The sequence below is a fragment of the Pristis pectinata genome, chromosome 34 (assembly GCF_009764475.1).
Source record: "Pristis pectinata isolate sPriPec2 chromosome 34, sPriPec2.1.pri, whole genome shotgun sequence".
NCBI classification, from domain to species: domain Eukaryota; kingdom Metazoa; phylum Chordata; class Chondrichthyes; order Rhinopristiformes; family Pristidae; genus Pristis; species Pristis pectinata.
This window is the reverse complement of record NC_067438.1, coordinates 708,953-731,807: the sequence shown is the minus strand read 5'-3', so window position 1 is coordinate 731,807 and position 22,855 is coordinate 708,953. Positions and strand designations below refer to the sequence as shown.

The 22,855-nt window shown below is 60.4% G+C and overlaps 2 protein-coding genes across 2 annotated transcripts; both read left to right on the top strand.

Annotated features, from left to right (window-relative positions):
- Nucleotides 1-4,261: 4,261 nt before the first annotated feature.
- rnf5 (ring finger protein 5) lies at nt 4,262-13,830 on the top strand. The gene is made up of 6 exons (XM_052043755.1): nt 4,262-4,581; nt 9,418-9,436; nt 9,897-10,009; nt 10,578-10,632; nt 11,587-11,698; nt 12,310-13,830. Exons 1-6 carry the CDS (start codon nt 4,397-4,399, stop codon nt 12,441-12,443), a joined length of 618 nt encoding a protein of 205 aa, XP_051899715.1. The 5' UTR covers nt 4,262-4,396; the 3' UTR covers nt 12,444-13,830.
- Nucleotides 13,831-13,970: 140 nt separating this feature from the next.
- On the top strand, nt 13,971-20,769 carry LOC127585992 (nucleoside diphosphate kinase homolog 5-like). The gene is made up of 6 exons (XM_052043756.1): nt 13,971-15,200; nt 17,053-17,201; nt 18,714-18,919; nt 19,273-19,373; nt 19,848-19,966; nt 20,567-20,769. The coding sequence occupies exons 2-6, from the start codon at nt 17,085-17,087 to the stop codon at nt 20,657-20,659; spliced, it is 636 nt and encodes a 211-aa protein (XP_051899716.1). The 5' UTR covers nt 13,971-15,200; nt 17,053-17,084; the 3' UTR covers nt 20,660-20,769.
- The last annotated feature ends 2,086 nt before the right edge of the window (nt 20,770-22,855 follow it).

The following is a 22,855-nucleotide window of genomic DNA, read 5'->3' as shown; positions in this document are numbered from 1 at the left end:
GTGTCCTTTAAACACTGTAACTGTACCCCCCTCAACCCCTTCCTCTGGCAGCTCGTTTCACACACCCACCACCCCCTGGGTGGGAAAATGTTGCCCCTCAGATCCCTATAAATCCTTCCCCTCTCACTCTAAACCTCTGCCCTCTAGTTTTAGACTCCCCTACCCCGGAAAAGCACTGACCACCCAGCTGATCTACACCCCTCACTGCATCAGGTCACCCCTCACTGCATCAGGTCGCCCCTCATCCTCCTCCGCACCAGAGACAACAGTGCTGGCCTGTCTGGCCTCTCCTGATAACTCGAGCCCTCCAGTCCCGGTGACATGCCGGTGCATCCTTTCTGCATCCTTTCTGCACCCCCTGTCGTCTGTTCCCTACCCAGAGGTGCACACAATACTCCATGTGGGCTTGTACAGCTGGAACGTGACGTCCCCTCCTGTACTCGGGGCCCTGTCCGATGAAGGCCAGCGTGCCGAACGCTGCCTTGCCCACCCTGTCGACCTGTGTCACCACTCTCAGGGAACCACGTACCCGTACCCCGGGTCCCTCTGTTCCACAACACTCCCCCTGGCCCTACCGTTCACTGTGTAGGTCCTGCCCAGGTTTGTCTTCCCAAATACAACACCTCGCACAACTGAACTAAACCTGCTGATGGAGAGAGGGGAGGTGAGGGTGGGGGAGGGGTGAGGAGAGGTGAGGGTGAGGAGAGGGGAGGGAGAGGTAAGGGGTGGGGAGAGGGGAGGGGAGGGAGAGGTGGGGAGGGTGAGGGGGATGAGGGGAGGGAGAGGTGGATGGAGGGGGAGGGGGATGAGGGGAGGGGAGGGAGAGGTGGATGGAGGGGGAGGGGGATGAGGGGAGGGGAGGGAGAGGTGGATGGAGGGGGAGGGGGATGAGGGGAGGGGAGGGAGAGGTGGATGGAGGGGGAGGGGGATGAGGGGAGGGGAGGGAGGGTGAGTGCGGAGGGTGAGGGGAGGGGAGGGAGAGGTGGGGAGGGTGAGGGGAGGGTGAGGGGTGAGGGGAGGGGAGGGAGAGGTGGGGTGAGGGGAGGGAAGGGTTGAGGTGGGGTGAGGGGAGGGGAGGGAGAGGTGGGGAGGGGGAGGGGAGGGAGAGGTGGGGTGAGGGAGGGGAGGGAGAGGTGGGGAGGGTGAGGGGGAGGGGAGGGTGAGGGGAGGGGAGGGAGAGGTGGGGTGAGGGGGAGGGGAGGGAGAGGTGGGGAGGGTGAGGGGTGAGGGGAGGGGACGGAGAGGCGGGGGGTTCCCGGGGGGAGAGCTGAGGTTGATGTAAGGTTCCATCGAGGGCAGTGGTGGGGTAGCTGAGGAAGAGTTGGAGACCCCGGAGCTGGGCTGTGTGGTGGAAGGAAAGGCTGCTGGGCCGGTGGTGTGTGTGGGTGGGGAGAGTAGCTGGGGTCAGACGTCGTCACCAACCAGCACTGTAACATTTCACACTGAAGGGGTTATTGAACCAAACGCTGCCTCTCTGTCGCTGGACAAAAGGCCTCAGCAGAACAAAGGCCGTCTGTCTGACTGATGAATGTGGCCCCTGTCACTGGCATCGGGCAATGGCTCCAGCCCAAGAGGTGGGGGGGTGGGGGGGGGGGTCCCCTCTCTGACTTCTGACCTCAGTCAGCAACACATCTGCAGAGGGGGCAAACATTCCCTGAGCAACTCACAGAACGTCCCCGGGGCAAAGGATGGCTCCCAGACACATGGAGGCCTCACTGTTGGTGAGCAGAGAATGGTCGGGCATTGTAGGGGAGGGGGAGAAGGGAGGGGAGAGACACGGGCGAGAGAGGGAACAGAGGGGGAGAGACAGAGGAAGGGGAGGGAGAAAGTGAGAGGGAAGGGTGAGGGGGAAGGGGGAGGGATGGGGAGAGAGGGGGGATGGAGAGAGAGAGGTGGGGGGAGGGAGGGTGCATCTCTGCATCACCGGGGGTGCATGCACCAAGTGCATCCTCCCCCCCCCCCCCCCCACGTTCCAAAGACGTACGGGTTAGGAAGTTGTGGGGGTGCTATGTTGGCGCCGGAAGCGTGGCGACACTTGCGGGCTGCCCCCAGAACACTCTACGCAAAAGATGCATTTCACTGTGTGTTTCGATGTACATGTGACTGATAAAGAAATCTTGTCCTAATATCAGTGTTGTGCACAAGGCCTGGGGGCTGAGTCAATGAGAGCAGGAGTGGGGGAGAGATGGGTGGGGGAGATGGGGTAGAGAACAGAGGACTGAGAATTGGAGGGGGGAGAGAGGGGCGGTCAGTGATGAGGGAACCAGAGCACCCGGGGGAAACCCACACAGTCACAGGGAGAACGTGCAAACTCCACACACACACACACACACACACACACACACACACACACACACACACACACACACACACACACACACACACACACACACACACACACACACACACACACACACACCCGCAGTGGTGGAGGTTAGGATTGAGCCTGGGGCTCGGGAGCTGTGAGGCAGCAGCACTACCAGCTACTGCACCAGCTGTGTTTTTGTTGAAGTGATGCTCTTTCAGGGATCCATCCAAGCGGAGAGAGCATTGCAGGCTCGCGGACGGCCAGAGACAGGCCCTCGGAGACTTAGGGCCACAGCACAGGAAGGAAATGACGGCAGCAGAGATGACATTTAGAAGCCCGTTGGCAGGCTGGAGAACTGTCAGGAGTCTTGAGGTGTGGGCATTCAGGCAGGGGTGCCTTTTCTGTTGGGGGAGATTTAGCCAAGCTGGGTGAAATTATAATGGGCTCAGAGCGAGTGAAGAGGGGGTGTCAGAAAATAGGAAACAGATTTAAGTTAATTGCTTGGCTACGTCTCAGGAAAGGCCAGGTAAATAGTTGAGGGGGTAAGGGGCTGAGGAAGACGGGTATGGAATGGGGTAGGGGTCTGCGGAAGGGTGGGGAACGGGGTAGGGGGCCGGGGGAGGGTGGGGAACGGGGTAGGGGCCGGGGGGAGGGTGGGGAACGGGGTAGGGGGCCGGGGGAGGGTGGGGAACGGGGTAGGGGGCCGGGGGGAGGGTGGGGAACGGGGTAGGGGCCCGGGGGGGTGTGGAACGGGGTAGGGGGCCGGGGGAGGGTGGGGAACGGGGTAGGGGGCCGGGAGGGGGTGTGGAACGGGGTAGGGGGCCGGGGGAGGGTGGGGAACGGGGTAGGGGGCCGGGAGGGGTGTGGAACGGGGTAGGGGGCCGGGGGAGGGTGGGGAACGGGGTAGGGGGCCGGGGGGGGGGTGGAGAACGGGGTAGGGGGCCGGGGGGAGGGTGGAGAACGGGGTAGGGTGGGGAACGGGGTAGGGGGCCGGGGGAGGGTGGGGAACGGGGTAGGGGGCCGGGGGGGGGGGTGGAATGGGGTTAAGTTAGGAACAGGGCTGAGGATCGAGCCCAGTCCGGTTTATCGTCATGTGCAGAAGTAAACTGGTTGATTATTCTCACCCTTGTGCCGTGAAGCCTGTGATCTGCCCGCCGGCCGTCACCTCAGTGCAGCGAGGCAGCACAAGGGATGACAACAGGGCGGTGGGTGCGGGCAGGGTGACAGCCTGTGGGCAGCAGCACAGGTCCACAACACACAGAAGCTGCACATCCGCCTTAGCGCCAGAGCCACAGCCGGAGCGGGGTGAGGATACTGTCGGCGTGCTGCAGGAGCTCGGGCGTTCATGGGTTGGGGAGGGGGTAGGCAGGTCTATGATGGGCTGAATGGACCGTCTCTGGGCCACCAGCGCAGAAACATAAGGCATTAGCCCGCCCATTAACCTGTCAGCGTTGATCGAAGGCACGATGAACAAATCATTTTCCACCACGTCATCATCGTACGCATAAGTGACATTATCGGCGACCAATCATCATTAGGACCCGCCGGCTGTAAGGCGGATCCTATTGACGATTGGTCGCCGGGAATGTCACTCATGCGGTTACTTCACCAGCAGCTATCCACGCCGGTCCGGCGCTGCTGATTGACAGTCCGATTATCCAATCCGTGGCTTGGACCCGGGTCTATTGACCAATCACGGCATAAATTCTGCCAACAACATTCCTGACGGACGTTGAGAACCAAATCACCGCAGGTGCTGGGGATCTGAAATAAAACCGGAGGCGGCAGGTCCCAGCGGGTCGGGCAGCGTCGGTGGTGGAGCAGCAGCAGCTCGATGGCCCTTCAGGTGAACGATTCCCTCCCCGCCCACTGCCCTGGGGGCGGTTCTGTTTTTATTCACTGACAGACGCACCGACCAATCACCAGCTAGGAAACCGGTAGGGGCGTTTGATGGACAACGGAATAAGCCATTGGAGAGTCGGCGCCGGCGGTAACCCGCTGATTGACGTTAGGGCCAACCAATCAGCGGTCGGTGCGGGGGGGGAGGTTTCCGGCGCGAAGGGGGCCGGTCGGTGTCATTGTTCAGTCATGGCGGCCGCTGCCGACGGCGGGGGGAAGGCGGCGGGGGGCGAGGAGCGGCCGGGGGAGGCCCAGGCCCAGGCCCCGGGACCGGCCCAGGCCCAGGCCCCGGGGGACAGGGCCAGCTTCGAGTGCAACATCTGCCTGGACACGGCCAAGGACGCGGTGATCAGCCTGTGCGGACACCTCTTCTGGTGAGGGGGGGCCCGGGGGGGCGGGCCCGGGGGGGGGGTGGTGAGGGGGGGCCCGGGGGGGTGAGGGGGGCCCGGGGGGTGGTGGTGAGGGGGGGCCCGGGGGGGTGAGGGGGGCCCGGGGGGTGGTGGTGAGGGGGGGCCCGGGGGGGGGGGGGGGTGGTGAGGGGGGGCCCGGGGGGGGGGGTGGTGAGGGGCCCGGGGGTGGGTGGTGAGGGGCCCGGGGGGCGGGCCCGGGGGGTGGTGGTGAGGGGGGGCCCGGGGGGGTGAGGGGGGCCCGGGGGGTGGTGGTGAGGGGGGGCCCGGGGGGTTGGGGGGGGACCGGATCCCGGGAAGGGGGGGACCCGGGGGGGGGGTGATCCCCGGGGGAAGGTCCCAGGGGGTCGATCCGTGGTGGGGGGATCCCGTGGGGTCGGGGGAGGGGAGGGAGGGGGGGAGGATGGGGAGATCCCTGGGGGGAGAGGGAGGGGGTGGTCCCGGGGGAAGGGGGAATTCTTAGGGGGTTGGGGAGAGGGGAGGGGCTTCCCCGGGGGTGGTCCTGTGGGGAAGGGAGGTAGGATCCTGGTGGTGGGGGGGAGAGGAGAGGGAGGATCCCAGGGGAGGGTGTGGTCCTGAAGGGTGGGGGAGCAATCCCAGGGGAGTGGGCGATCCCGTGGCAGGGGATGGTCCTGGGGGGGGGAGGGGGCAGGGAGGGTGGAGAGTTGGATGCAGGGATCCCGAAGGAGGCTTGGGAGGGGGGATGGTCCTGGGAGGGAGGCGGCAGTCCCAGGGGGATGTAGGAGGAGGGGCCAGTCCTTTGTGGCTGGGGGGGGGGGGGTGGGGGTGAGGGACACAGGCGACGGGGGAAGGGGATGGTCCCGAGGAGGAGGGGGCAGTCATGGTCGGGGGGGGGGGGGGAATGGGAAGGAGATGGTCCGGTGAAGGAGGGGGCAGTCTCGGGGGATACAGGAGGAGGGGCCAGTCCTTGTTGGCGGGGGGTGGGAGGGTGACACAGGGGACAGCGGAAGGGGACGGTCCCGGGGAGGAAGGGGCATTCCTGGGGGGGATCACAGGGGACAGTCCCGGGGGGGGGGGGGGTTAGAGGGGATCCGACGGGAGGAGGGGGGACCCAGGGGGAGGAGGTGGGGACCCAGAGGGCAGAGGGGGGAGGGGATGTTCCAGGGGAAGGAGAGGGGAGGGGGTTACCCAGGGGGAGGGCAGGAAGGGGGGGACCCAGGGGGATGAGAGGGCAAGAGTGGGGGGACCCAGGGGGATGAGAGGGCAGGAGTGGGGGGGACCCAGGGGGAGGTGAGGGGAGGAGGGGGGGTTCCAGGGGGAGGAGAGGGCAGGAGGGGGTTACCCAGGGGGAGGAGAGGGCAGGAGGGGTGGTTACCCAGGGGGAGGAGAGGGCAGGAGCGGGGTTACCCAGGGGGAAGAGAGGGCAGGAGAGGGGTTACCCAGGGGGAGGAAGGGCGGGGGGGGGACCCAGGGGGAGGAGAGGGTGGACCCAGGGGGAGGAGAGGGCAGTTGGGGGGGACCCAGGGGGAGGAGAGGGCAGGGGGGGACCCAGGGGGAGGAGAGGGGAGGAGGGGACAGGTTCTCAGTTGCTTACGTTAACGAGCTGGAGGAGGGAACGAAATGCCAGTTTTCCAAATTAGCCATTGATAGGGGAATTGGTGGAAGGGCTGTTGCGATGGGGACACAGATCCTGTCACGGGATAGGGAAGGAGAGAGCGAGTGGGTGAAGGTACGGCGTGGAGTTCAGTGTGAGGTCCTGTGCCTCAGTGAAAGGAATCAAAGTGATGGATTATTATCTAGGTGGATAGAGACTGTAAGGGAGCCAGGTTCTGAGGGATCATGGGGTTCCAGTGAATGAATCACACAAAAGGTTAACAAGAAAATAACTGTGCTGAAGGAGGCGTGTTGGCCTTCATCACGAGGGGCTGGAGTTTAAGAACAGGCCGGTGTTGTTACAGTTGTAAGGCCTCAGTTTTGGTCTCCTTACCAAAGTATAGTTTGTGTTGGGGCAGTCCAGAGGAGACCCACAGGGTGAATTGGGTTGCGTTTGTCGTATCAACACAGGCTGGACAGTTTGGGTCTGCGTTCCTTGGAGTTCAGAAGAATGAGCGGTGACCTTAAAAGATCCTCAGGTGGTTTGACAGGGTAGATGTTGGGATGTTTTCACTAGTGGGAGAGTCACGAACAAGGGGACACAGCTACAAGGTAAGGGTCTGGTCATTTAAAACTGAGGTACGAGGAAGCTTCTCTCAAGGGGGTTGATCTCTGGCACTCCCTGCCCCCCAGGGTGGAGGAGGCTACATCATTGGATGCATTAAGGTGGAGGGGGATAACTATCTGAACGATCAGGGAACTGAGGGCTATCGGAACTGGCACAGAAGGAATGGAGACCACCGTCGATCGGCCATGCAAGGTGGGCCAGGCCTGTGGGCCCGTGGCATACTGCTGCTGTTACTTAGGGTTAGGGTTACTATGTGGAGTGTTCAGCCCACTATGTGGAGTGTGTGTGCGCGCAGGTGTGTGGAGTGAGTGTGTGCGTGTGGAGTGAGTGTGTGCGTGTGGAGTGAGTGTGTGTGTGTGTGCGGAGTGAGTGTGTGTGTGTGTGTGTGTGTGGAGTGAGTGTGTGCGTGTGTGCGTCCAAGGCTGGGGGTTGAGATCTGAGATCTTTGGCGTTGTTTGTACTAGTTCTGTGTGGAGCACGGACTTACACTGTCAGGCTGAACTCTGCCTTGTGGTCTGAAGAACTGAGTTCACACGTGGCAGCTCATCAGCTGAGAGTGAACAGCCGTGAGGAAATGGTTGGTGGATACGTCAGTGGGTTAGGCACCTGACGTCACGGTGTTGCAGCTGATGTGCAATCAGTTACCTAAACGAATCAGCTTTGATACCAGGATCAGTGTGATTGCATCATATAAAATCATTTCTGTATAAACTATGCTTAATCCACAAAAGCTGACAGCCTGTGGCCTTGCTGTGATTTAAGAAGTGTTTTACCAAAGTCCTCCAGACAGACGGAACTGTGTTTCCCGACCCACAACTCTCGGTGGCTGGTGCCCCCTGCGAGCCAGGAGAGCTGGCTGGATTCCAGCTCCGCAGGTGAACTGTGCACAGGCATTAAATACCAGTGACGCACAGATCCCCAGAGTGGCTGTTGTTGCTTTCGAAGTGTCAGTGGTTCAGGATTGTGTTTTGAAACAAAAAAAACCTGACTTTTACCTCTTAGATGGGTGTAAGAAATTATTTCTTTCTTGGGAGGGGGTTGTCACTGGCAAGACCAGCAGTTACTGCCCTTGAGAAGGTGCAGTGAGCTGTCACCTTGTACACACGGTTTTTGCCTGCCACACTTCACCTGCAGAAATGGAGCCAGACCACCTGTTGTGGCTCACTCACCCAAACGCGTGTTGTGAGCTAGGGAGCACAGCTGGCTCAGTCTGGGAACTGTTGTTGGAGAGGGAGTTCCAGACTCAGTGACAATGAAGGATCGAAATTGGCGTGTAACTTGGAGGGTTGTGTATGAGAGAGGAGATCCGAGGACTGTGATGTGGAGGGTGTGGTGCTACCAGTGATAGAAACATTTGGGGAAGGTAAACAAGGGGAGATAGGTCCTACCGTGAGAAGTGGGTGGACGCTAAAGTGTGGAGGAGGGATCTGGGAGAGTGGGTCCATGGGGAGAGGTGATCCATGGGGATCTGGGAGAGTGGGTCCATGGGGAGAGGTGGTCCATGGGGATCTGGGAAAGGTGGTCCACGGGGAGAGGTGGTCCACGGGGAGAGGTGATCCATGGGGATCTGGGAGAGCAGGTCCACGGGGAGAGGTGATCCATGGGGATCTGGGAGAGCGGGTCCTTGGGGAGAGGTGATCCATGGGGATCTGGGAAAGGTGGTCCATGGGGAGAGGTGATCCATGGGGATCAGGGAGAGGTGGTCCATGGGGAGAGGTGATCCATGGGGATCTGGGAGAGGTGGTCCATGGGGAGAGGTGGTCCATGGGGATCGGGGAGAGGTGGTCTATGGGGAGAGGTGATCCATGGAGATCTGGGAGAGGTGGTCCATGGGGAGAGGTGGTCCATGGGGATCAGGGAGAGGTGGTCCATGGGGAGAGGTGATCCATGGGGATCGGGGAGAGGTGGTCTATGGGGAGAGGTGATCCATGGAGATCTGGGAGAGGTGGTCCATGGGGAGAGGTGGTCCATGGAGATCTGGGAGAGGTGGTCCATGGGGAGAGGTGGTCCATGGGGATCTGGGAGAGTGGGTCCATGGGGAGAGGTGATCCATGGGGATTGGGGAGAGGTGGTCCACGGGGAGAGGTGATCCATGAAGAGATGAGACCCATGGGGATCTGGGAGAGGTGATCCATGGGGATCTGGGAGAGCGGGTCTGTGGGGAGAGTGGGGGGGGGGGGCGGTCACTGTATGGTCCGGGCTCCACACCCCCCTACAGTGGGGGAGACCAGCACCAATGTGGGAACAGAGAGGATTTCTGCAGATGATGCCGGAGCTGGGGTATTCCGGACACGGGGACAGACTATGTGCCGGGGCAGGGGACTGAGCTGTGGAGGGTCAGGGAGCAGGGGCAGGTGGGGGTAGCTGGGTGGGGGAGTAGTGGGTGTGTGGAAAACCCCACCCATGGTGACGGTCTGTGAGCAGTGTGAGGACCAGTCCCTGTGGAGACGTTGGTCACTGAGCTGGTGTGTGGCCTGGGGTCGCCCGCAGTGGGGTTGGGGGGTGGGGGGGATGTGGTGAGGGGTAAGTGTCACTGTCTGACGTTAATTCTTTGCTCTCTCTCCACCCCCCCCCCCCCCGCCTGTCCCGTGTGCCCCCCGCCTGTCCCGTGTGCCATACAGCTGGCCCTGTCTCCATCAGGTAAGCCCGTCCTCCGTCTTCTCGCACTCTGCTGCCCCCTCTCCCCACCGCCGTGGGCTGCCCGGTACCGGGTGTGTGGAGGGAACAAGTGCCCACCTGGTCAGGCAGTGTGCTGGGTAATGGGGCAATGGGACGGGGGGGGTGGGGCGTGGGAGGAGGGGTGGGAGACCCCCGGGGGGGTGGGAGATGTACGAGACCTCGGGGGGAAGTATTGTGAGACCCCTGGGGAGGGGTGTTAGAGCCCTGGGGACAAGAGGAGGGTTGTTGGGGTGTGGGACCTGCCTTTAACCCCTGCCCGTTATCCCCTGACCCGTCCTTATCCCCTGACCCGGTACCCCCCGAACCCTGCCTTTAACCCCTGACCCATCACCTGACCATTGCCTTCCTCCCTTGGCCTTTATCCCCCTGACCTGCTACCCCCTGACCCCTGCATTTAACCCCCGACCTCTTTCCCCCCCAGTGGCTGGAGACGAGGCCGGACCGACAGGAATGTCCCGTCTGCAAAGCGGGGATCAGCCCGGAGAAAGTCATCCCACTGTACGGACGAGGCAGCAGCAGCCAGCAGGACCCCAGGTGGGTGTGTATGTCCCGGGGAGGTGGGCAGTGGTGCCCCTGGGGCTGGGGGGTCCTAGAGACCCACCGGAGGGTACAAGGGACATGGGCGGGAGGGTGGAGGGGGGGATGTTTGTGGCACTCTCTTGCCCAGAGCGGGGGACAGGACAGGAACACGGGGCCGGGGAGTGGGGGACACCGAGGTCCTGGGCCAACACCGGGCTCGCACCACAGGGTACGGTTTGGGAGCTGCTGCAGGCGGTGTTGGGGTGGCTACAGGCGCGAGGCTGTCAACATCAAGCATTACTGGTGCCTATGGGCTGTCTGTGCTGAGCACGGCTCCTGGGTTTGACGGTCCTTGTCTCTGGGAGGCCCCCCCCCCCCAGCCTCTGGGGCAGGGGACCCCTGTCCCTGAGGTGAGGGAGCTGGCTGAAGGCATAAACCACAGCACCAGGGGACACCCACAATGTCCTGGGGTGTTGTTTGGTGTCCCACCAGAGGCTCCTGCCCCCAAGGTCCACTCGTTCCCTGGTCAGTTTGAGGTTGGGAATGGCTGCTGCTGGATAAACACCTTCTCTCCACTCCACAGACTGAAGACGCCACCCAGACCCCAGGGACAGAGATCGGAGCCCGGACACAGAGGGGTAACTGCATCACACACCGCTCCCCTCCTGAAGTACAACTGTACTGAGGCAGGGCCAGAACGTCACGTCACTCCCAGGGACCACCGGCTCTGACACGTTCACACTTCCTGACAGGTCCTTCCTGCGGGTGTTCCGACTGTACCCTGACTGTTGACACCTCCTGGGGGTGTTCCGACTGTACCCTGACCGTGGATACCTCCTGAGAGTGTTCTGACTGTACCTTGACCATGGACACCTCCTAGGGCTGTCCTGACTGTACCCTCACAGTTGACACCTCTTTGGGGGTGTTCTGACTGTACCCTCACCATGAACACCTCCTGGGTGTGTTCTGACTGTACCCTCACCATGAACACCTCTTGGGGGTGTTCTAAATGTACCCTGACCATGGATACCTCCTGGGGGGGTTCCAACTGTATCCTCACCATGGACACCTGCTGGGGGTTTTCTGACTGTACCCTGACTGTGGACACCTCCTGGGGGTGTTCCAACTGTACCCTGAACGTGGACACCTCCTGGGAGTTTTCTGACTGTACGCTGACTGTGGACACCTCCTGGGGTGGTCCGTGTTCGGTGTTCCGACTGTACCCTGAAGTTGGACACCTGGAGTTCAGCAGCAGGGTGCCTATTTTCCTACAATACTGCTTGTAATATCTGCGGCCCCTACACCTCTCCCTCTTTGACCCCCTCCGTCCCTACACCCCTCCCTGTCTCCGTGACCCCCTCCGTCCCTACACCCCTCACCGTCTCTGTGAACCCCTCCGGCCACCACATCCCTCCCTGTCTCTCTGACCTCCTCCGGCCCCCAAATCCCTCCCCGTCTCTGTGACCCCCTTCCCGTCTCTGTGACCCCCAGCTGTGCCCTGCCCCTGCTTCCGTTCCCGCCCCCTGGTCCGGTGCCCCTCACTAACATTACTCTCTCCCCATCACCCCCCCCAACCCCACCACCACTGACAGGGCTTCCAGGGGTTTGGTGACACCGGATTCCACATGTCGTTTGGGATTGGGGCTTTTCCCTTCGGATTCTTCACCACAATCTTCAACGCCAGTGAGAACCGGCAGAGAGCGGGTGAGTGCAGGGGCTGGGTGGTGGGGGGGTCTGGGAGCAACACAGCTCAATCACCCCGCGTTACCCCTGTGACCCACAGACCGGTCACTGACCCCGCGTCAACCCTCGCTGACCCACCCCGCATTAACCCTGTGACCCACAGATCGGTCACTGACCCCGCGTCAACCCTCGCTGACCCACCCCGCGTCAACCCTGTGACCCACAGACCGGTCACTGACCCCACATTAACCCTCAGTGACCTACAGAGAGGTCATTGACCCCGCGTCAACCCTCGCCGACCCACCCCGCGTCAACCCTGTGACCCACAGACCGGTCACTGACCCCATGTTAACCCTCAGTGACCCACAGAGAGGTCATTGACCCCGCGTCAACCCTCGCTGACCCACCCCGCGTTAACCCTGTGACCCACGGACGGGTCACTGACCCCGCGTTAACCCTCGCCGACCCACGGACGGGTCACTGACCCCGCGTTAACCCTCGCCGACCCACGGACGGGTCACTGACCCCGCGTTAACCCTCGCCGACCCACGGACGGGTCACTGACCCCGCGTTAACCCTCGCCGACCCACGGACCGGTCACTGACCCCGCGTTAACCCTTGCTGACCCACAGGCCGCGGACACAACCAGCCCATCAATGAGTGGGAATCGTACTTCGGGGTCAACCGTGGAGCTGGCAACAACAACTGGGACTCGCTTTTCCTCTTCATTGCCATCTTCTTCTTCTTCTGGCTGCTCAGCGTGTGAGCCTCGGCAGGGAGCCGTCCGCTGCACACGCCCAGGGTGACAGTGTTCCCTCCTGTTGGTAAATAAAGGACGGATGTGAACCACCACTCACAGGCAGCCCAGGACAATGCCCCACTCTGTTCCCCTCGCTCCTGGGCTCCGTCGGCTGTGACTGATGCCACACCACTCGCTCGGGTCACGAGTCACAGCTCCCACCTCCTGCCCGGAGCCCTGCTCACTCAGCCCCTTCCCTCCCCACCGCCGGGCCAGCGGGGCCAATCAGCAGACATGTGGCAGCAGCACACATCTGTCCGTCACACCGAGGCTGTCATAGAACTGGTGGGGAGCCGTCCCTCCGTCAGGATCCACTTCCCTCCCTCCCTGCCATCCCTCCCCTCACTATCCGCTGCTCTCTCTCCCACCCTCCCTCCCTGCCGTCTCCCCCCCACCTCACTATCCGCATCCCTCCCTCCTGTCCCCCCCCTCAGGATCTGCTGCCGTGCCTGGGGGACGATGGAGGGGAGGGACGCGACTCACAGGACCAGCCCCACCCCCCCATGTCCGCCCCTGTTTGACCAATAGAGACCCAGAGTGGAAGGAACACCACTCACGGCCAGGCGTGTTGCTGGAGCCCGGGCTTCTGGTGAGGCTGCTGCACCTCCTTGTTGTGGGGGCACTGAAGAAGGGGCACTTACACCGGGGCAGTGTGAGCTGTGATCTTCGTGCAGCCAGGGTCAGCCCCACCTCATCTGTGTTCAGCTTTAATCCCACCCCCCAATGGCTCTGCTCCCCTCCCCTCCCCTCCCAGTCCCCAGCTGTGGGTCGGGGCTCTCTGCAGCATCCCCAATGTGGCAGTCACACCTTGGTCACAGGTGATCTCACCTCCACCCCACTGAATCCATTCGACCTCCAGCACCTCGGTGCCAGAGGAATCTGCTTCACTGCCTGGATAATTCTATCCCTGTAAATACTTCTTGCACTTTCTCCTCTTGTCCTCATTGTAAATCAGAGAACTAAGTGTGGTCTAACCAAGGGTGTGTACAAAACCTGCCAGGGTTGCTGAACCTCGGAACTTGGTCCCACCCCGGAGTGTGCAAAGCCCACTCCCTGCTGGCCCTGCTCTGCTAGAGGATGGGCTGAGGGGCAGCTGTGGGATTCGTCTCCTCCCCCTCCCCCAGTGGACACTGGAGCGCAGTCCCAACCCTCTGGCTGTGGGCTCTGGGGTTCAGATGGCACCGGCGCGGTCTGAAGCTGCTGCCAGTCATTCTGTAAAATGACGTGGAGGTTCTATCAATGATTGTAACTTGACAAACTGTAGCTGGCACCGATTTGGTGTGTGTGTGTGTGTGTGTGTGTGAGCACATTTCTGCTTTCGTGAATAAATAAACCTTTGATTACCATGCTCAGACACCCCACCTCTCCTCTGGGTTGGTCTAATTCCCCAGGAGCAGCGGAGACTGGTGGGGAGCTGGTGGAGCAGGTACTGGGGTGGAGAGGGATGTGGCAGGTGGCACCCAGAGGGACCGTTCCTGCGCAGTACGATCCTGACACATACCCTCCCTCACAGACTGCCAGGGTTCTGGCTGACACTTCCTCCAGACCAGGTCCAGCTGCAGTGCTGCACCCCACCCCCAGGGGGGCTGCTGAGCTGCATTGTCTGGGGTGGGGGTGAAGCTCCCTCTGTCTCCACACACGCAGCACACACCTCAAAGGCCTAGCCCGAGCCTGGTCTAATCCACTCGACCGTTTCCCCAGCCAGTGTCTCCTATTCCCTGCCAAGTCACCAGTACAGCATGGGCATGTTGGGTTGAAGGGCCTGTCTCCATGCTGTATGACTGTGTGACCCGGCGTGGGGCACCGACCATCTCCTTCCCCCCATTCTGTGTTGGTGTCCTGTCATCGTTATGCTGCCTTGTCCCAGACCCTTTAATGTTTGCTCCGGAGGAGCCTGGACACTGGTGGGAGATTCAGTGTGGAATCCAGCATTGGTTTACGATGCCCAACACAACCAGAGGCATCAGGCCCCAGCTCACACCCCGTCCAGAGCTCTGGCACCACTCACTGCTAGCTGTGTCTGCAGCACACGGCTGTGGGGTTCAGACCAACTGACCAGCAACAGTGTCAGTGTAGATGGGGCCTGGTACTCAAGGTGAGGCTCTGTGTGACCAGTGCCAGTGTACACAGGGCCTGGTGTTCAAGCTGGGACTCTGTGTGACCAGGAACAGTGAGTGTACACGGGGCCTGGTACTCTATGCACTTGCTCACGTTCCAGAGGGTCAGGGCTGGACTCGGACATCCAAAGCAACAGACGCTTGTAATCCCGCACATGGGGCAAGGGCGGACGAGAACTTCTACCTTTTTATACCGGTTATCTCCCCTCTTTCCAGTCCTGATGAAGGGTCCTGACCCGAAACGTTGACTGTCCATTTCTCTCCTCAGATGCTGCCCGACCCACCGAGTTCCTCCAGCTGTTTTTGTGTCAGACCACAATGGTAGCCCCTGTAATGGGGGGATGGGGGGTTGGGGGGTGGAGAAAGGAGCTACAGCATTGAAATCCTTGCGTCCTGTACTGCTTCCCCCTCTCGGAATACCAACACGAGGCAGTGAACAGATTGGATCAGACACTGGCAGTACAGAGGTGCCACAGTTACTGCTCAGAGCTGGGGTGGTTCACGGACACACAACTCCCACTGACACCGACCACTGCCATCCCTCAGCACGGGACAGAGCCACTGCTGGGCAGCTCCATCCACACCCCGCGCTGCCAGTGTGGGGCAGGTACGTCCTCCCTCTGCCCCAACACCGCAGGGCACGTCCTCCCTCCGCCCCAACACCGCAGGGCACGTCCTCCCTCCGCCCCAACACCGCAGGGCACGTCCTCCCTCCGCCCCAACACCGCAGGGCACGTCTCCCTCCGCCCCAACACCGCAGGGCACGTCCTCCCTCCGCCCCGACACCAGCAGGGCACGTCCTCCCTCCGCCCCGACACCGCAGGGCACGTCCTCCCTCCGCCCCGACACCGCAGGGCACGTCTCCCTCCGCCCCGACACCAGCAGGGCACGTCCTCCCTCCGCCCCGACACCGCAGGGCACGGGGTTCAGCTGGGGGGAGGTGAAGGGGCTCCAGAGGGAAGTTTTCACACAGTTACACAAGGGCAGACTGGAGGGTTGTGTCTGGTCACCTGGGCAGGAGACATGTTACTGAACGGTAAGGACTACGGAGGAGGACCACCGGGACTCTGGGCCGGAGTTACACGGGGACGTGGGGTAGACCAGGACTTTATCCCCCAGATTGAGGGGGCCCCTGACAGCGGTGGACAGGGTCCCGGGGGGGGCACCGATGGGGTGGACAGGGTCCCGGTGGGGGGGGGGGGGGGGGGGGGGGGGGCACAGACAGGGTGGGGGACCTGACAGGGGTGGACAGGGTCCCGGTGGGGGGGGGGGGGGGGAGTGGGGGCACAGACAGGGTGGGGGACCTGACAGGGGTGGACAGGGTCCCGGGGGGGGGGGAGATGGGGTCCCGGGATAGGTCCATGGACAGGGCAGGTGGAACCAGCTCTGCCGGCAACACGGTCAGTATGGACGAGATGGGCCGAAGGGCCTGTTTCCATGTGACATTGAGGGAGGGGTGGGGGGGGCAGGGTCAGACTGAGTGACGTGGAACAGGGGCGGGGCCAGTGCTGAGTCACGGGGCAGTGGGCGGTGTCAGGACTGAGGCGGGATCACGTGAGGCAGGGGCGGGGTCAGGACTGAGGGATCACGTGAGGCAGGGGCGGGGCAAGACAGTGACGGCAACAGGTGGGGCGGGGCTTGGCCGTGAGCGGCGGCAGTCCTGTAACGGAGTCACGTGTTGCGGTGACGTCAGGTTGGGCGGGGCTCGGGGGGACAGCCGTTTCTGGGAGAGGGGCGGAGCTGAAGGCAACCTAGCAACCGGTGGGTGGGGCCTAGCGGGTACCTGAGGCCAATCCCAGCAGCGGGAACCAGGCCCAGCAGGGGTTGGACCCTCCCAGCAGGGTGTGGGCCAATCCCAGCAGGGGAATGGGAATCCAATCCCAGCAGAGAGAGGGCCAATCCCAGTAGGTAGGAACCAATCCAGCAGGCGCTGGGCCAATCCCAGCAGGGTGTGGACCAATCCCAGCAGGGGATAGGAACCAATCCCAGCAGGGGCACCAATGCCAAACTCCAGTTGAAAAGCTCAGGCCCTGTTCCCAGGAGGGAAAAGCCGAACTGGAATTGGGAAACTGAGGCCCAAACCCAGCAGGAGAATTGGCCCAAATCCCAGCAGGGGAAGAGGCTCCGTCCCAGACAAAAGAGCCAGGTGCCGATGAAGGGTCTCGACCCGAAACGTCACCCGTCCATTTCCCCCACTGAGTTCCTCCAGCTGTGGGAGTGTTCCCCGCTCTAACGGAAAGTCTGCTTCCCTTCCCATGTCCAGTTTCCGGAGCGCTCTTGCTCTGGGATGTGCCGTGTTTCTCGGGTGGTCTGCCGACAGTGTTCCGGCGGGAACCTCCCCAGCTCCGATCATCCAGCGTCTGGTTCCGATCCCCGCCTCTCCCTGGGAACCTCGGGAATGTGCCGGCATCGTTTAGTGAAACGGCTCCCTTTCCCTCCTTCCATTCGGTGTCCTGCAGGCTACACGAGGCAGCACCCTGTGCGCTGACTGATGGAGAGCAGCCGGGTATTAGTGGAGTGCACCCTGGCCCTCATCAAACCAGACGCTGTGGACAAAGAGATCGAGATCGAGGAGATCGTTCTACAGTCAGGCTTCTGTATACTCCAGGTACATCACAGACACGGGTCCTGCACCTCACCCTCTGCACTAACCCATCTTCCAGCGCTTCTCTGCCTTGGCAATTCAAGTGGTCATTCTGAGAGTCACAGAGTCATACAGCAGGGAAACAGGCCCTTCGGCCCAATTGGTCCGTGCTGACCTGTGTTGCTCAGGGAGCTGGTCCCATCTGCCCGCATTTGCCCCACAGCCCTCGAAACCTCTCCTATCCTTGGACTTATCTAGATGGCTTTTAAACGTTGCTAATGTGCCCGCCTCAACCACTATTTCTGGCAGCTCGTTCCAAATACGCACCACCCTCTGTGTGAAGAAGCTGCCCCTGATGTCCCTTTTAAATCTCTCACCTCTGATCTTAGACCTCTGCCCTCCTGTTTTCAGCTCCCCCTCCCTGGGAAAAAGACTGTGTGCTCTCACCCTGTCTATGCCCCTCATGATCTTGTATACCTCTATCAGCTCACCCCTCAATCTCCTATGTTATAGACTACGCACCCTCTCCTTGTAACTCAGGCCCCCAAGTCCAGGCAACATCCTGGGAAATCTTTCTGTACTCTTTCTAGTTTAGTAGAATCTTTCCTGTAACAGGGTGACCAGAACTGTACACAGTGCTCCAGTGTGGCCTCACCAATGACTTATAGGACTGCAACATAACTTCCCAACTCCTATACTCAGTGCCCTGCCAGATGAAGGTCAGTGTGCCAAACACCTTCTTCACCACCCTGTCTACCAGTGACGCTGCTTTCAGCAAACTATGCACTTGTACTCCCAGGTCCCTCTGCTCTGTAACGCACCCCAGGGCCCTACCATTCACTGTACAAATCCTACCCTGGTTTGAGAGCTTCAGATGTGTCTGGCATTTATTGTGCACCCTGCCCCATCAATGTGGGGAGAGGGAGCCTCCCCCCTCAGTCTTGGCAGCAGGGTGGGGGCAGTAAGTGTAGGACAGGGTCGGTGGGGGGGGGGGGGGTTGCTGGTTGTTCTCACCTGTTGCATTCTGTGGGCGTAAAGGCTGGGCATTGTGGATGGCCAAGGGAGTGGTTGTTAGGAGGGTGGAGGGGAGGGGAGGGGCAGGAACAACACCCCCACCAGGTGGTGGAGGGAGAGAGGGGAGGGGAGGGGAGGGGGGGCAGGAACAACACTCCCATCAGGCCTGGCGTGTGATGTGGAGCGAGCACCCATTCAGCTCTGACTGGGCACCAGCCTGGGACTAACAGGAGACGCGGGACACTGCAGACACGAATCTGTAGCCACAGACAGTTTGCTGGGGGAGCTCAGCGGGTCGAGCAGTGTCTGTGGGGAGAATGGACGGTTAGGGTTTCAGGCCGAGACCCTTCCTCGGGACTGTTGACGTCGAGGGTGTGGACACAAGAGCAGGACTTTTTTTATTACTGCCTGTTTTGGGTGCAGGGCTTTCAGCAGCAGAGCTGGGCTGCAGCAGTGGTGCTCGGGCGGGGTTACATTCCCACTCCCCTCATGAGGAAGGACTGACACCCCCGTCTCTCCCAGAGGAGGAAGCTGCAGCTGAGCCCGGAACAGGCCAGTGAGTTCTACAGCCAGCACAGCGGGAAGATGGTGTTCCCCAGCCTCACCACCCACCTGTGTTCTGGGCCCATTGTGGCCTTGCTGCTGGCCAGGGAGTCTGCCATCACACACTGGAAGGAGCTGCTGGGCCCAGCCGACAGTGAGAAGGCCCGGGAAACACACCCCACGTGGTGAGTGAGGGACAGGGGCGGCACACACACACACACTGACACAGACACACGTACTGACACACACACGTACTGACACACACATAGACGTACACACACAGACAACACATACACACATATAGAGATAGACACACACCGTGGGGGAGGCTGGAATGGCAGGGAGTGCAGACCCCGCGGTGGGGTGGGGTGGGCTGCGGGGATGAGACGAGTTTCTGGTCAGGGGTCAGTACAGGGACACTGACTGGCGTGTAGGTGGGAGGAAGCAGTGGGCTGTTGTAACCCCTCGCCACCCGCCGTGACCCCATTCCCATGACCCTGACACACGCCGTGACCCCAACATGACCTGTTGCCCCCAGTTTAAGGGCGATTTACGGGACAGATAAGGTTCGGAACGGACTCCACGGCAGCGACTGCTTCAACATGGCAGAGCGAGAGATCACCTTCATCTTCCCCAACAGTGAGTGTCCGAGGGGGTCAATGCGTGGGTCACAGTGTGAGACTGACCGGTGCCTGTGGTCCATGGGTGGGACTGACCGGTGCCCGTGGTCAGTGGGTGGGTCACATGGCGGGACTGACCGGTGCCCACGGTCAGTGGGTGGGTCACAGGGTGGGACTGACCGGTGCCCGGGTCACTGCGACACTGGGTCACCCAGTCTCCTGACCAAGGACCCTGATCTCGTCTGGTTGGGGGGGGGGGGCAGGAACCTGCACCTCGGTCAGGGCTCTGAGGGGGGGAGTGGACATGGGCCTCGGGACATGGACCCGAGGCCCAGTAATGTCCTGGGAATGGGCAGGGGGTGGCAGGGCTCTGGGCCCCAGGTCTCTGAGAGGTCAGTTCGGGTCTGGCCACTGGGGCTGTCGGGAGGGACTGGGTGGGGTCAGGAGGCTCTGAGAACACTCCGCAGTCACCCTGCTCTGCCAACACCCACAGCAAAGGTCGAACCGTTCCCCAGCGGACAGGCAGCGGAGGATTATCTCAGCAAGTACGTGAACCCCACCCTGCTCCAGGCACTGACCCACATCTGCAAACTGAAGCCACACAACCCTGTTGTGAGTAGATGGGGGGGGGGGGTGGGGGGGAGAGAGGAGCAAGGGTGAGGATGGGTGACGGGACTCCCCCAGCCCAGGGTGACAGGGCCCAGGGTGTTGGGACCCCAGGGTGTTGACCCTCTCCCAGCAGGGTGATAGCCACAGGGTGTTGACTCTCCCCCAGCCCAGGGTGACAGGGCCCAGGGTGTTGGGACCCCAGGGTGTTGACCCTCTCCCAGCAGGGTGATAGTCACAGGGTGTTGACTCTCCCCCAGCCCAGGGTGACAGGGCCCAGGGTGTTGGGACCCCAGGGTGTTGACCCTCTCCCAGCAGGGTGATAGCCACAGGGTGTTGACTCTCCCCCAGCCCAGGGTGACAGGGCCCAGGGTGTTGGGACCCCAGGGTGTTGACCCTCTCCCAGCAGGGTGACCGGGCCCAGGGTGTTGACTCTCCCCCAGCAGGGTGATAGCCACAGGGTGTTGGGACCCTGGGGTGTGGACCCTCCCCCAGCGGGGTGACCGCTGTCAGGAGAACCTGGTGGTGCCTGCGTCGGAGGGAAGTGGGAAGGGGTGGGGGTCTCCGAGCAGACAGCACTGGGTCTGACGTCCCTCTCTGCTGCAGGTCTGGCTGGCTGACTGGTTGTTAGCAAACAATCCAAACCGGCCCTCGGTGCAGGAGAGCAGTGTGAAGGCAAGTCTGGAGTGTGACTTCTGACTCCAGCAGTATTCCGATTCAGGAACCGTTGCCAGCTGGAGCACATGTTACTGCAGCCAACATTTCCCAAAAACCCTAAATTACAATGGCCAGTAAATTACTTGAGTTAACACCGGCTTTGTTGTTATTTGATCACCCCGAGATCTTCACCCCTCTGCTGCTCAGATGGGACAGGGCTGATCTTCTGCCAAAGTCATTTTACCCAAATGGCCAGGAATATCAGTCACAGATCAGCCTCTCCTCTGTGAGCAGGCACAGCTCCTAAAGGAGAGGTTACAACCCAGTCAATCAAAATGCCAAGAGACCTCCTCACAAACTGTCCACCATCTGTTTGGGGAAGTTGGCCATTCCCACATTGCAGTCACCTCGGGATCCATAGACCTAGAGTGGACGCAAGTCATCCTCAATCCTGAGGGACTTCCTTAGTCAAGTCGTCACACACACGGGCGCAATGAAAAACTTACTTGCAGCAGCATCACAGGCATGTAGCATCAGATAAGCAGCATTCACAAGAAAAACATGAACTAAACATAAATTATACACAATTTTTACATGAAAGAACACAATTAGAAGAAGAAGGTGGTCCATTTTAGTGTAAAGTGATCAAAATGGTCATAGTGTTGCTAAACTCTAGTGATTAGGGTTGTGCCGGTTGGTTCAAGAACCAAATGGGTGAAGGGAAGTCGCTGTTCCTGAACCTGGTGGTGTGGGGACTTCAGACGTCTGTACCTCCTGCCCAATGGGAGCTGCAAGAAGATGGCACGGCCCGGATGGTGGGGATCTCTGATGAAAGATGTTGCCTTCTTGAGGCAGCGTCTCCTGTAGATACTACCGATGGTGGGGAGGGATGTGCCCGTGATGTATTGGGCCAAGTCCACTACTCTCTGCAGCTTCTTGTGCCTGCACATTTGAATTGCCATCCCAGACCGTGATACAAGGAGAGTTAGATCTCCAGCAACAATGTGCAATATGACACGCTAAACACCCAAATCTGGTCTATTCCTGACTACAGTGGGAAAGCTACAAATAGTGGAGATTAGAGGAAACGTGTGTGCTAAACACAGGCAGCAGTGCTAAATTTGAAGTGGGTTTTAGCTCTCAGTGACAGCACCTGCCAAACGTTTCGCTATGGTTACAACTGTAATGTCGGGGCATCCCAATTCACAGAATTATTTTTTATTGAGATCTTCAGATAAGTGGTGGGAAAAGGGGTTCTGCCTCTAGGAATACCCAAATCACAAGTGGCACAGACACAGGTCAATCAGACCTTTACAAGAAGCAAACCAAGCCAAGCTTCACTTCCAGTGGGCAGAGCATTGAGGAAGGGGTCTCGTTCTCACAGGCTTTGGTTCAGGCAAACTGTTGTAATTGTCTTTCGGGGCAGTGCGGTAGATGCAGGGGAGAGAAGGAAACGTTAGACTGGTGTCTAACTCATGCACTGGCACAGAACTTTGTGTGTTGTCACTTTTAAACCATTTACATCAGTAATTACCCTGAGAAATGTTGCTTAAAATATAAAACCACAGCAATGAAGGCAGCTCACACAAAGCAGATGCAAGTATGGGATTGTCAGCAGCCTGAACACTGTTTACACCCACTCCGATACCACCCGTGGAGGGAAGCACACTGCTCGGTTAGACAGGCAGCACTCTTCCCCACAACCAGAGGTGACACATGGATGCTTCTCCCTGCCCAGCCTGGACCCCTCCATGTGTGACCATGCCTGCCACAACCCCCCTACCAGCTACTCTGCAAGATATCTACTGCCCCAGAGGCAGTTGGGTACCCTGCCATTCTCCAGTCCTCCCAGCCTTGGGCAGTGCCCATCCCATCCTGCCTTGGGCTGTGCTGTACCCCGAGACATGGGCCTCAAGCAGGTACCCAGATAACTAGAGAACCCCCCCACCCCTGATTGGTACAGGCTGGATCCAACCCAGATCCTTGATGCCCAGCACTGCTCTCCTGACCCTGGTCTCATTTTCCCAACTGTTGGCCTGGGTTCTGCTCTCCCAGGGCCGAGTAATCCATATCCAATGCTTTATTTAAGGATGCTAAAGAGATTAATACTATGTAATCTAGCCCGAGATAACTGACCAATAACATCCCTGTTTCTGCATTTAATTCCCCTTGCCACAAATGATAAGGATGCCTAACTCCCTCTGCAATCTCTCACCATTCACAGAACACATTTTAATT

Coding starts and splice junctions, on each gene's coding strand:
- rnf5 (XM_052043755.1), top strand. CDS start 4,397: ATGGCGGCCGCTGCCGACGGCGGGGGGAAGGCGGCGGGGGGCGAGGAG. Junction 10,633..11,586: donor CGGAGCCCGGACACAGAGGG/GTAACTGCATCA, acceptor CACCACTGACAG/GGCTTCCAGGGGTTTGGTGA. Junction 11,699..12,309: donor TGAGAACCGGCAGAGAGCGG/GTGAGTGCAGGG, acceptor GCTGACCCACAG/GCCGCGGACACAACCAGCCC.
- LOC127585992 (XM_052043756.1), top strand. CDS start 17,085: ATGGAGAGCAGCCGGGTATTAGTGGAGTGCACCCTGGCCCTCATCAAA. Junction 18,920..19,272: donor CGGGAAACACACCCCACGTG/GTGAGTGAGGGA, acceptor TGTTGCCCCCAG/TTTAAGGGCGATTTACGGGA. Junction 19,374..19,847: donor CACCTTCATCTTCCCCAACA/GTGAGTGTCCGA, acceptor CAACACCCACAG/CAAAGGTCGAACCGTTCCCC.